Below are 14,548 nucleotides of genomic sequence, written 5' to 3' on the forward strand. Positions count from 1 at the left end.
TCACTGAAAACACTCACAAACTTTTACAGATGGACAATCGAGAGCATCCTGTCGGGCTGTATCACCGCCTGGTACGGCAACTGCTTCGCCCACAACCATACGGCTCTCCAGAGGGTAGTGAGGTCTGCACAATGCATCACCAGGGGCAAACTACCTGCCCTCCAGGACACCTACACCACACCACCCGATGTCACAGGAAGGCCAAAAAGATCATCAAGGACAACAACCACCTGAGCAACTGCCTGTTCACCCCGCTATCATCCAGAAGGTGAGATCAGTACAGGTGCATCAAAGCTGGGACCGAGAGACTGAAAAACAGCTTCTATCTCAAGGCCATCAGACTGTTAAACAGCCATCACTAACATACTGACTCAAATCTCTAGCCACTTCAATAATTAAAAATTGGATGTAATGAATGTATCACTAGTCACTTTAAATAATGCCATTTTATATAATGTTTACATACCCTACATTACTCATCTCATATGTATATACTGTACTCTATACCATCTACTGCATCTTGCCTATGCCGCATGGCCATCGCTCATCCATATATTTATATGTACATATTCTTATTCAATCCTTCACACTTGTGTGTATAAGGTAGTTGTTGTGAAATTGTTAGATTACTTGTTAGATATTACTGCTCAGTCAGAACTAGAAGCAGAAGCAAGCATTTCGCTACACTCGCATTAACATCTGCTAACCATGTGTATGTGTCCAATAAAATTGGATTTGATTTGAGAGAAGGACAGTGTACCGTCTAGCCATACTCCCAAGTACTTCTATGAGGTGACTACCTCAAGCTCTAAACCCTCAGAGGTAGTAATAACACCTGTGGGAGGAGGGGCATTCTTCTTACCAAACCACATGACCTTTGTTTTGGAGGTGTTCAGAACAAGGTTAAGGGTAGAGAAAGCTTGTTGGACACTAAGGAAGCTTTGTTGTAGAGCGTTTAACACAAAATCTGGGGAGGGGCCAGTTGAGTATAAGACTGTGTCATCTGCATATAAATGGATGAGAGAGCTTCCTACTGCCTGAGCTATGTTGTTGATGTAAATTGAGAAGAGCGTGGGGCCTAGGATCGAGCCTTGGGGTACACCCTTGGTGACAGACAGTGGCTGAGACAGCAAATGTTCTGTCTTTATACACTGCACTCTTTGAGAGAGGTAGTTCGCAAACCAGGCCAAAGATACCTCAGAGACACCAATACTCCTTAGCCGGCCCACAAGAATGGAATGGTCTACCGTATCAAAAGCTTTGACCAAATCAATAAAAATAGCAGCACAACATTGCTGAGAATCAAGGACAATGGTGACATCATTGAGGACCTTTAAGGTTGCAGTGACACATTCATAACCTGAGCGGAAAGCAGATTGCATACCAGAGAGAATACTATAGACATCAAGAAAGCCAGACAGTTGTTTATTGACAAGTTTTTCCAACACTTTGATAAATAGGGCAAAATAGAAATAGGCCTATAACAGTTAGTTATAACAGTTAGCACTCATTAAGATCAGATGTGGCCAATTAGTGGGCGTGGCCCACACACTTGAACACACTTAACAAGAGAGTATAGAAAGAGTTTTGTTGATGCTGAGAATGGAATGTATTTTAAATAACATTCTTAGAACTTTCTCAAAAGTTTTCTTGATTTTTGGGGGGGAAAGTTTTCTTAATGTTCTCAGAACAATTTGAGAACATGACTTTAAATAGAACCATGAGGAAACCTGTAGGAAACGTAATGCTGAAGTACTGAAATTCCCAAAGAAGGACACTGTTTCTTAACATTCTCTGAACTATTTGATAATATTCTCAATTGCAAACCAGTTGGAGAACGTTCCTCAAACATTATCAAAATTGAAATGAAATGTAACCATGTTTGAACTTTTAGTAAACGTTCTGTTAAAGTAGTGAATTAAAAGTAATAACAAGATTTTTTTTTTTTTGTCAAGTTCTTTAAATGTGCTGAGAACGTTCCAAAGCAAATCAACTACCCTGCACCATTCCCAGAAAGTTGTGAAAGGTTTTACTGTATTCAAAATAACCACAGGACAACCACACTCTCACCAAACTCTTAAATATATTATATATAAATATTCCCAGAATGTTATGTGCTAGCTGGGTCAGTTCTGGGGGCTGGGAAATGCTCTGAAATTTGGTTCCATGTTTGCCATGGCGCTGTGAGGTCGCCTAGGCAGAGAGCTCTGGAAATACTGTACAGATTTTCTGTATTTTTAAGTTGTTTCAATTGCATTTTTCAATTAATGTTTTGTTTTTGTTACCTTAATGAGGGTTGATCTGACATTTCTGGTGATAAACCATAGAGTTGCAGGCCTGATGACGGCAAGTATGTTTATTTGGCTAGGCTAGCTAGGTAGCTAGTTAGCTGGCTAATGGTATTTGAATGATGCATTCACATCACCGTCTGTTTGTTCCACCTGTCCCGGTTCCTGGAAGGATGTGAGTGAATGGCAACCACGCCTCGTAGGGGACACTTCCAGACTACTATCGAGGTGTGGTGGTGTTTTCTGGTGCTTTTACAGTCGCCAAAGCAACTCCCAGGTGGATGATACACCTTGATAGTGGATGATCCAGCCTACTTACGGAGGTGGAGATGACGTGCCTGATGAAGAGCTCCGGGCCTGTCTAACAGTAGGCCTATCTGACTGACATTTCTCCCTGCCTGTCTATCACCGATGCTCCCGCCGCTCAAGCTACTGCTGCTGACTGCCTTTCTGAACTGCCTAAAGGCATCTGAAGCTGTGGAAGACCATCAGCCATGAAGTGACAGATCCCTACATTTGTTTTGGTTTTCAACATGACTTTGATATTCTTGTTTGTAATGAAAAGCACTATAGCAAATACATGTATTATTATTTAATGATGTTGCACTAAACAGCTCAAAGCACTCCCAGCCAGAGTATCCCACACGTCAAAGCCTGGGGCTATTGGGGAGGATGATCTACATCACACGAGGTTGGTGGCTCCTGAATTGGGGAGGACGGGCTCGTGGTAATGGCTGGAGCAGAATTAGTGGAATGGTATCAAATACATAAAATAACAGTTTCCGTGTGTTTGATACCATTCCATTTGCTCCATTCCAGACGTTTATTATGATCCGTCCTCACCTCAGCAGCCTCTTGTAACCTACATCTTCACGCTGATTACTCCATTCAAAGCTTCATTTTCCAGCTTACATAAACAATGTGTCTTCTGCTCTCTACTCTCCACCACCAAATATAGTGAAAACCACCATAGTTAGTATTGTCAAGGTCTTCATAATGAGGAGACCAAGGTGCAGTGTGCTAAGCATACATAACTCTTTTAATGAAAAGAACGAACACTGAACAAAACTAAACATCAGGGCGAGTGCGAGGAGGTACACTGGAGACCAGGAGCGCTGAGCCGGCACCCTCCTGCCCATTCTAGCACGGCTAGCAAGGAGCTAGGAATAGAGCGCACCGGGCTAGAATAGCGCACTGGAGACACCGTGTGCTCCACCGCATAACACGGTGCCTGACCAGTAACACGCTCCCCACAGTAAGCATGAGGAGTTGGCTCAGGTCTCTGACCTGACTCATGCAATCTCCTCGTGTGCCTCCCCCCAAAACAATTATTGGGGCTGCCTCTCGGTCTTCCGTGCTAGCCGTGTACCCTCATATCATTGCCGTTCCTCCCGTTCTATCTCCACCTGCCTCCATGGTAGGCGATCCTCCCCTGCCAGTATTTCCTCCCACGTCCAGGATCCTTTACCGTCCAGGATTTCGTCCCATGTCCATGCAGTCTGCTCCATCAAACACTGCTCCTCCTTTTCACGCTGCTTGGTCCTTTTATGGTGGATTGTTCTGTCACGGTCGTCATAATGAGTAGACCAAGGTGCAGCGTGATAAGCGTACATAACTCTTTTAATGAAAAGAACAAACACTGAACAAAACTATACAAAACAACAAAATGAACCGTGACGCTATATGACTAGTGCAAACAGGCAACTAAACATAGAATAACAACCCACAAACTATCCAAGGAATATGGCTACCTAAATTTGGTCCCCAATCAGAGACAACGATCAGATTGAGAACCAATCTAGGCAACCATAGACATAAAAACACCTAGACAAAGGACTGCATAAACATACAAAAACCCCTAGACAATACAAAACTACACAAACCGCCCTTGTCACACCCTGACTTAACCAAATAATGAAGAAAGCAAAGATAACTAAGGTCAGGGCGTGACAAGTATTGACATTATAATTAAATCACAATGGATTAGCTAATTTCCGTGAAACAGCTGTCTGTGTTACAGTAGCTGCCTAGTTAGTGCAGTGTCTTTAGCTAGCTAGCTAGCTTTGTTGTGCTAGCTTGCGAATAGGATAACGTTAGCTAACTAAACATTTGGCTATTGGCTGGCACTGGCAGTATGGGATTATAGAGAGTTAATTCAATTGTTTATTCGTCATCTTGCTAGTTATCTAGCTGTGGCCTGCTGGCTAGTATCAACAAGGGCTATCTACAAAATAGCAGCATTAGCCCATATAACTTGGAATCTAGACCAAAAGCAATTCGCATGGATATGCATTTCCAAACAACGCTACTTCCACCTTCTGATTTGAAGTATTTTAACAAGGCTCAGTGGCTGACGACTTCCAAAGTCTTTTCTCTGTGAACACAAAAGAGATTGACTGCTGGCACTCTGTTCAGAGGTGCTCTGTACTGTCGGTAGGCAAACGTTTAACAATCCTAACATTTGTGTCTGAGCTTTAAACAGAACTCAGTGACCCCCTTGTGGTACGGTCAGGACAGAAGCCAACAGTCTTGTTGCTCTTGATTTTCATTCCTATCCTCCAGCCCTCCTGCTAGTTTGTGTTTGTTTTCTGGGGGGGATTCAGAGCGAGATTTGCTGAACAGAACTACAGTCATCAGCAAAACAGGAGATCAACCACTTGACTCTAGCGCCTCCATCTGCCCACCCTGCTCCCCCTCCTGCGTTTACCTTACTCCCACCAGTTGGCAGTCATGCTCCTACTAACAGGCCTGGCAGGGAACACCCACCCCATTCCACAGGGAATTGTGACACCTAGTACACCTACAATTGGTTTACCCAGGGACACGCAATCTGCTCGTTTCAAGCGTACATATTCAGGTTAACTACTCAAACAATGGTACAATTTGAATCTAGCCTTTGGTCCATACTCAGTGAACAGATTAGTATGATGCAGTGCTCTGTGTAGAAAATTATTGAAGTAACAATTAGACACACTGAGGATCAAAGCAGTGGATAGCCTTGTTGTTGTCCATTCATTAGGCACCTTGCAGTATACCGCATATCACCTAACAATGTAAAAGGTACTTGATGACTCCTAACAGATATAGGAAGTGTCCTGATGATAGTACTTCATAGGCCACTAGTGGTTAGAGCGTTGGACTAGTAATCGAAAGGTTTCAAGATCGAATCCCCGAGCTGACAAGGTTAAAAATCTGTCGTTCTGCCCCTGAACAAGGCAGTTAACCCACTGTTCCTAGGCCGTCATTGAAAATAAGAATTTGTTCTTAACTGACTTGCCTAGTTAAATAAAGGTAAAATATATAAAATAAAACTATACGGAGAAACAGAAAGGACTTTAACTAAAGGAGACAGAAGTGTTGTCTTTAATGGCCATTTGTCTGAACATCTAATCCTTGTGCTCCTTTACTTCACCTACACAAAGTGTCTGTTTTGGCACCCAAAGTATTTGTACAATGGAATTTAGGTGTATTTCCTAAATGGAGCATTGTCTGATGAGTTTGTGTGCAAATATACTTGCATATCTGCACCTCCTCCTGTGTTGGGTTCTCTGTGTAGCCTAGCCTATGTGTCACAACAGTGGGGGGCTGATACTTCCATTATTTCTTTAATCTGTCAGTGAGGAGTACCATGGCTGAGGAGGACAGAGCCACTTCAACTGTTAGCCTGGCTCTGCTCTGGCTGATGACTCATGTGTGACTCACCTTTTTCTCCCCAATAACCTGGGAATCCTGCCCTAGATGGCTGGGGCTGGAGACTGTGCTGTGTTTTATAATCATCCACTATTGGCTGCTTCCTCGTGCTGCAAAGTGGTCTGAAATATTTAGATGTTTAATCAGAGCTGCTGGTGATGCTGTATGGAGAGACTGAGGCTCTCTGTAAGGTATTATTTGAGTGCCACTTCTGAGCATGTGTCTGACAGCAGTACAAAAAGACCTGACAGTGGCATGTCGCTGAAAAGGTTTGGTGTTTTTTTGGAATTAATGGCCTTGTGAATTGTAGTGCAACATAACAGAAAATACTTTAGCGTCTGCCTCAGATCATTGCAGCCCTGAAGGGAGATCTGTGTGGATGATGAAAGTGGTTTGCCGATTAGCATAGAATGGTCTCAGAATATTCTCAACCCTGTTTATGAGACAGTCACATAACAGGTAAACACCCTATGGCAGGTTCATCCAACTGGCAGCCCGCCTGCGGGACGAATTTAACCAGCAGGTTTTTTTATTTGGCCCCAATTATTATTTTTTTGTTGGGGGGGACATAAAATACTGTAAAAACACTAGCAAATCAGCTCCAAGTCATTTACATTGTGGAAATCTGTTCCAAAGTATTTCCACACGTAATAGAGAGATATATGTGATCCTATACAAATGTAAGCAAGGTTTGAAATTTTGCTTTAGTCAAATATTATATCTGTTTGGGCTTCTTGCGGTCAATTTGCAGTCTACAACTTATTTGTAACTATGTTCCATCCCCCTGACCATCCACTCAAGAAAAAAATCTGCCCGCGGCTGAATCTAGTTGATGATCCCTGGTCTATAGTATGAAACTGAATTTGTAGTATGAAGCTGTGAATATTTCAACCAAATCCAATAGCTGTATATCAACATCTATAATAGTATGATATTTGTCATGTTATTTTCTTTCCCCCAGAAAAGCAGTTTTCTCTCTGAAGCCCTGTTTTCTGCAGAGTCACCAGAGACCTTGGATCCCCTCTTCAAATTCCATGAGACTATCGCTAAGGTAAGAGACCATCTCTCAACTGTCTTGAGGCACTGTTATCCTTACAAGGACTTGGCAAATTAAAACAATGAATTCATTCATGGACTGGAGTGGAGTGAGGAGCGGTGCTTAATTGAGACTGGCAGGTAGTGTGGTTGTGGAATATGGTTTTAGAAGCCTTTTCATGTGGTGTCAGACTATTCTGTCTTTTTTAGCTCTCTAAGCCAAACCTTGAGGCAGTGGCTAGTTAGGAACAAACATTGATATACAGTGTGCATCCTGCTTACTGTTCAGCTCTTCATTTTAATGCAAAGAAGATATTAGGCTTAGGCCTGAATTGCTCTCCCGTTATGCTCACAGACTCTCATTCATCATCCCAAATGTGCCCACATTTCTGTCTCCAAAGTGTCAAACAGGTGTGCCGTTAGTATACTTCAATATTACTGTAATATGTGGACATTTTTCTTCTGTTTCCCTTCCATCCTTTTCTTCTGAACACATTTCATATTTGTTAGAACAAGATACATTTTTAAAAAAAAATGCAGTTTCCAGCTACAATAGTCATTTACAACATTAACAATGTCCACACTGTATTTCTGATCAATTTGATGTTATTTTAATGGACAAGAAATTTGCTTTTTTTTTCAAAAACAAGGACATTTCTATGTAACCCTAACATTTTGTACAGTAGTGTACACACACACACACACACACACACACACACACACACACACACACACACACACACACACACACACACACACACACACACACACAACAGCTTACCATCTTTAGCCTATGGGCAGACTCACAGTCATCCTGTGGACAGACTGAAGGTCAGACCTCTGTGCAACCCGACCCCTCCTTGTTGTCACCTCAGGCCAATCTTCATACGAAGGACTTTGTATCAGTGTCTGTCTCTAAGTGTTTGTGTGTGTGTGTGTGTGTGTGTGTGTGTGTGGGATGAGTGACCCAATGTAGTGGTGTGTTGCTTTATTTAAAGCCAGCACTCAGTCATTCACGTCTTGGCCAGACACTGATTGCTCAGCTAAAGACTGGCTCCTGACAGCTTATTTTTTCCCCCTACCTGTTCTTTGTCTTCAGGAGGACAGGTTGCTGGTTGGGAAGCAGAAAAAAGGCCAAGCTTTTATACACATTTTTGTCTCCAGCGAGGAAGGCCACAAATATGACGGCAGAAAGAAATATGGCTGTCGTTAGAGCTCCTCATCACAGCCTTGGAGATAATGTAATGTGCCACACGTTGTTTGTGTGAAGTGTTAAGAGCTAAGGGAAAGAAAAAGCAATGACATAAAACATTCAGCAATAGTAGTACAATGGCAAGTGATAAAGGGGGTAGTGAAAATGAAAAGAGGCAGTCCAAGATGTTATTCTCAAATTTAAATATTCACATGGCGAATGTTGAGCATTATTTTAACTCCAATGTAAATTGGTCGTTGGGACTATTTGAGTGCAAGAGCTGTCGGCTGTGAGTTATAATTCCGAGGACGTGTTTGGAGATTTATCATGTCAAAATATCATATTTTTCAGCTTTATGGCGGAAGGTTGAGAAACTTTACTGAATAATAAAGAGAAAAGATCTCTCGCTGGTGATTGTGACACCACACACACACAGTACAGCCACAGTGGTGTCAGAAAAACTTTGGAGAGGCAAGATTGTCTTATCAGGGGACTTCTCCTGATTTCGGGGGATTACACAGTGTGATACACAGCTGCCGGATTCACACAGCCACAGAAAAGAAAGCAAAACATCTCTTTGAAAACTGCCAGGCCTCATCCTTAACCACAAAGAAAATAGTTCTATGAGAGGAATCCCATAAGAGGAATGGAATCTTTCACCACCAAATGTGTCACAATAATCATTATAGTTATGTAGCCACTGTTTCCCCATCTGTGAAATATATGTCATAATGTTTTTTTTAGGAACATGTTTAGTCATGTGTCATCAAGAAGTAAACTGCCAGGCCACCATCACACTACCACCACCACCATGCTTGACCGTTGGTATGAGGTTATTACTGTGGAATGCAGTAATGCAGTTTGGTTTTAGCCAGACATAATGGGACCCATCTTGTCCAAAAAGTTGACTCAAGTTTGCATCAGCAAGTTTCTTGGAAGAATGTGCTATGGACATATGAGTCAAAGTATAACTTGTTGGACTACATGGGTCCCATTATGTCTGGCGAAAACTAAACACTGCATTCAACAGTGAGAACCTTATACCTACAGTCAAGCATGGTGGTGGCAGTGTGATGGTTTGTGGATGCTTTGCTGCCTCAGGACCTAGACGACTTCTACTCTGTATCAGAGAATTCTACAGGAGAATGTCAGGCCATCCGGGTCATGCAGGGACATGGGTCATGCAGCAAGACAATGATCCAAAACACACAATTAAGTCTACATAAAAATGGCTAAAAAGCAACAAATCTAATCCCAATTGATATGTTGTGACAGGGTTTGCTTGAAAACCCACAAATATTGCTGAGTTAAAGCAATTCTGCAAGCCAGAGTGGGCGAAAATTCCTATACACCCATGTGAGAGACTGATCAACAACTACAGGAAGCTTTTGGCTGCAGTCATTGCAGGTAAAGGTGGCACAAGCAGTTACGGAGCGCAAAAAGGGGCAATTTACTTTTTCCCACATGGGAATTGGGTGTTGTATAACTTTATTAATTAAAATAATTATACTTTTTGTATTTGTAAACTCAGGTTCCCTTTTTGTAATATTAGGTATTGGTTGAAGATTTGATAACATTTAGTATAAAAAACATGCAAAAACAGAACATCAGAAAGAGGGCAAATACATTTTCACAGCACTGTAGTTGCTACATAGCTCATTTAAATAATTGTAAATACAAAGCTCATTCAAATAATTTAGCCATCTTCGTTTTCAATGACAAAGATTGTTTCAATAATTCAAGATGTCTGATGATTGCAGGGACAACAGTACAAAAACAACGGTTAATAATATGATATTCAACCAATTAAATAACTACATAAAATACACTGTGGTTTTGACTACTGGGCAACAATGCTGAAACCCATGGTCTCGGAAATTATTCAGACCCCTTCCCTTTTTCCACATTTTGTTTTATGTTACAGCCTTAAACCTAAAATGGATCTACACACAATACCTCATAATGATGAAGGAAAAACAGGTTTAGACATTTTTGCAAATTTATAAAGAAACAAACAACTGAAATACCTTATTTACATAAGTATTCAGACCCTTTGCTATGAGACTCGAAATTAGCTCAGGTGCATCCGGTTTCCATGAATCATCCTTGAGATGTTCCTACAACTTGATTGATCCACTTGTGGTAAATTCAATGTATTGGACATGATTTGGAAAGGCACTCACCTGTCTATATAATGTCCCACAGTTGACAGTGCAAAAACCAAGCCATGAGGTCGAAGGAATTGTTTGTTAAGCTCCGAGACAAGATTGTGTCGAGGCACAGATCTGGGGAAGGGTACCAAAACATTTCTGCAGCATTGAAGGTCCAAGAACACAGTGGCCTCCATCATTCTTAAATGGAAGAAGTTTGGAACCACCAAGACTCTTCCTAGTGCTGGCCACTTGGCCAAACTGAGCAATCGGGGGAGAAGGGCCTTGGTCAGCGAGGTGACCAAGAACCCAATGGTCACTCTGACAGAGCTCCAGAGTTCCCCTGTGGAGATGGAAGACCCTTCCCGGAAGGACATACATCTCCGCAGCACTACACCAATCAGGCCTTCATGGTAGAGTGGCCAGACAGAAGCCAATCCTCAGTAAAAAAAAAATAGCCCACTTGGAGATTTCCAAAAGGCACCTAAAGGACTCTGACCATGACAAACAAGATTCTCTGGTCTGATGAAACCAAGATTGAGCTCTTTGGCCTGAATGCCAAGCGTCACATCTGGAGGAACCCTGGTACTATCCCTAAGGTGAAGCATGGTGGTGGCGGCATCATGCTGTGGGGATGTTTTCCAATGTTCTACAGAAAAACTAATGTCAATGAAAAAATAAGATTAATGAAAAATAAAACACTAATATATCTTGGTTAGATAAGTATTCACCCTCCTGTGTCAATACACCTTTGTCAGCGTTTACAGCTGTGAGTCTTTTTAGGTCAGTCTCTAAGAGCTTTTCACACCTGGATTGTACAATATTTGCCCATTATTCTTTTTTAAATTATTCAAGCTCTGTCATGTGGGTTGTTGATCATTGCCATAGATTTTCAAACCGATTAAAGTCAAAACTTAGGAACATACAATGTCATCTTATTAAGAAACTCCAGTGTATATTTGGCCTGAGATATTTGGTTTTCTTCTAGTATTTTGTCTGTTCTTAGCTCTATTCTGTTTATTTTTATCAACAACCAAAAAACTCCTTAGTCCTTGCTGACGACGAGCATATTCATAACATGATGCAGCCACCACCATGCTTGAAAATCTGAGGAGTGTTACTCAGTGATGTGTTGAATTTGCCCCAAACAACATGGTTTGTATTCAGGACATAAAGTACATTTCTTTGCCACATTGTTTTGCAAGATCATTTTAGTGTCTTATTACAAACAGGAAGCATGTTGGAATATTTCTCTGCACAGACTTCCTTCTTTTCGCCCTATAATTTAGGTTAGTATTGTGGAGTAACTACAATGGTGTTGATCCATCCTCAGTTCTCCTATCACAGCCATTAAACTTACTGTTTTCAAATCATACTGGCCTCATGGTGAAATCCCTGAGCGGTTTTCTTCCTCTCCGACAACTGAGTTAGGAAGGAGCCCTCTGTCTTTGTAGTGACTGGGTGTATTGATACACCATCCAAAGTGTAATTAGTAACTTCACCGTGATCAAAGTGATATTCAGGGTCTTTTTTTACCGTTCTACCGGTAGGTGCCCTTCTTTGCAAGGCATTGGAAAACCTTCCTGGTCTTTTTAGCTGAATCTATGTGTTATGAGTACTCAGGGAGAAAAATGTGTAGATTCACGCACAGAGTGCTGCAGGTGTTAATTTTGCCTTTGTGGACTGACCCGACGTTCTGCGTCGAGGCTGATGTCCAGTGGTTCTGTTCGGGGGTCGACCTCGAGGTTGGGGAGCGGGACGATCCGGACGGTTACAGTGTAATGCCTGAATCATCTCTGGGTCGAGAATGTCCTTATCGCGGACCCAGGACCAGTCATCAGGCCCATAACCTTCCCAGTCCACTAGATAGTGGATGCGACCTCTCAGGCGTTTGGAATCAAGGATGGCCTGAATGGCGTAGGCAGGTTCCCCTCCGACGTACAGCGGTGGGGGTGCACTGTGGGTTGAGACTGGAGGATGAAGAGGACTGTAGGTGACCGATTTTAACAGAGGCACATGAAAGGACGAGGAGATTTTATACTGACGGTGTAACTGGAGGGGGTACATAACAGGGTTGATGCGATGGGTTATCTTGAAGGGACCAATGAACCGAGGGGAGGCGGAACCGGATGTCTCTGGTAGAGAGCCACACACGCTGTCTGGGGTGAAAGAGTGGTGTAGGTCGGTGGAGTCTGTCGGCAAAGCGTTTGGGTATCAGAGGCTTCCTGCAGATACCGGTGAGCGGTCTATGCACTGCTCACTACGCCAAAATCAGACGTCGACAGCTGGGACAGTACCAGGCTCCGCCTCCCAGGGAAACATGGGGGGGTTGGTAACGAAGTACACACTGAAACGGAGTAAGGCGGAGGGATGAATGCATGAGTGAGTTCTGAGCGTATTCAGCCCAGGCCATATACCAACTCCAGTCGTGTGGAGAGGCAGAACATTGTTGGCAGAGGTACGTCCCTATTTCTTGGTTCAGGCTTTCCGTCTACCTGTTGGTCTGGGAATGGTAGCCAGAGGAGAGGTTGAGGGTGACCCCCAGTCGGTCACAGAAGGCTCGCCATACCGCGGTCAGAGACGATGTCCTCCGGAATCCCATACAGATGGAACACCTGCTAGAACATAAACTCAGCCAACTCCATACACTCAGCATTTGAAGTTGTTGAAAGCAGTCAGGGCGGTATCAGTCCATTGAAGGGTCCGCGTCTTTTGGCTGGTAAGGGTAGTGAAGGGAGCGGCAATAGAACTGAAGTTCCGAATGAACCGGCGATAGTAGTTGGAGAACCCAATGAAACGTTGGAGTTTCTTAACGGTATTGTTTTTTTTCTCCCAGTTACTGATGGCGGTGACTTTGTTCTCATCCATGCTGACCCCTCCAGATGTCAGTATGAAACCGAGGAAGTTTTCCGCTTTTTTCAGACTTCACATTAAGATTATGGTCAAGGAGCCGTTAAAGAACCTTTTGCACATGCTGTATGTGTTCCTTCAGGGAGTGGGAGTAAATCAGGATGTCATCAATGTAGACGATGAGAAAGCATTTATCGTATCCTGGAAAACCTTGTTCATAAAGGATTGGAAGACGGCGGGGGTGTTAGTAAGGCCGTACGGTATGACCAGGTATTCGTAGTACCCTCGCGCGGTGATAAAGGCCATTTTCTATTCGTCGTCTACACGTAAACGAACAAGGTTATATGCACTTCGCAGGTCGAGTTTCGTATAGATGTTGGCATGGCCCACTTATTCAAGGGTTGCTGGGATCAGAGGAAGAGGGAAATGGTTCTTGACCGTGACGTCATTCAGGGAACAGTATTCAATACATGGACGGAGACCGTCCTTTTTTCCAACAAAGAAGGAGCTAGACGCAGCCGGGGAAGAAGGACGAATGAAACCATTTGCGAGTGTTTTATCAAAGTAGTTCTCCATTGCCTCATTTTACGAGTTAGTTAGGGGGTAAACACGGCCCATCAGTGGGGACACTCTAGAGAGTAAGTCAATAGCACTGTCCTCTGTGCGATGTGGTGGCAGAGTGGAGGCCTTGATCTTGCTGAAGACATTGCTGTACTGGGCGTATTCAGATGGTATGGTGGGTGGCACTGCAGAGGCAGAGTCCTCAATGGAGGTGGCTCTGCAGGGCAGGCTGAGACAACTGGTGAAGCAGGTAGAAGACCAGGACAGTAGTTCACCTTGTCGCCACAAGATGGCAGGGTCATGACGACAAAGCCAGGGGTGTCTGAGGATGAGTGGCTGTTTGGGGGATGAGAGTTCCATGAGTTGAATGGTTTCGGTGTGGAAGACTCCAATCTGGAGAGTGACACTCTGTGTCAGGTGTGTAATGAAGCCTGTGCTCAATGGCTGCCCATCCAGGGTTTTAATCCTTAAGGGAGGGGTGACAGCTGTTAGATCAATGTCAAGCTCTTGTACTAGCTGTTGATCGATAAAATTACCTGCTGCTCCCGAATCCTTCAAGCCCTCTACGTACTTAATAACCCCCTTCACGGTTATCATTACTGGGATGGAGAATTGCTTCTGGGAGATATTTAGAAATAAGGACACGCCTACCTGCATGGCAGTGGAGGGACCCTTCTCATCTCTCCGTGGGTGACGAATAGGGCAATGACTGAGTAGATGATCTTTTCCCTCCACAATATAGGCAGAGCCCTTCATGGAGCCGCCTTTGACGTTCGATACAT

General features: G+C 43.3%; 1 protein-coding gene across 2 annotated transcripts in view; it reads left to right on the forward strand.

Moving 5' to 3' along the window:
• naaladl2 (N-acetylated alpha-linked acidic dipeptidase like 2) overlaps nucleotides 1–14,548 on the forward strand; it is a 336,716-nt gene that overhangs the window by 299,148 nt on the left and 23,020 nt on the right. For both annotated transcript variants that reach the window (XM_090235787.1, XM_021604123.3), the window contains exon 11: nucleotides 6,940–7,029. In XM_090235787.1, coding sequence (XP_090091913.1) covers nucleotides 6,940–7,029 — 90 coding nt within the window. The remainder of the gene's footprint in view (nucleotides 1–6,939; nucleotides 7,030–14,548) is intronic.

The sequence above is a fragment of the Oncorhynchus mykiss genome, chromosome 5, assembly GCF_057628025.1.
Source record: "Oncorhynchus mykiss isolate SJ-2025 chromosome 5, ASM5762802v1, whole genome shotgun sequence".
NCBI classification, from domain to species: domain Eukaryota; kingdom Metazoa; phylum Chordata; class Actinopteri; order Salmoniformes; family Salmonidae; genus Oncorhynchus; species Oncorhynchus mykiss.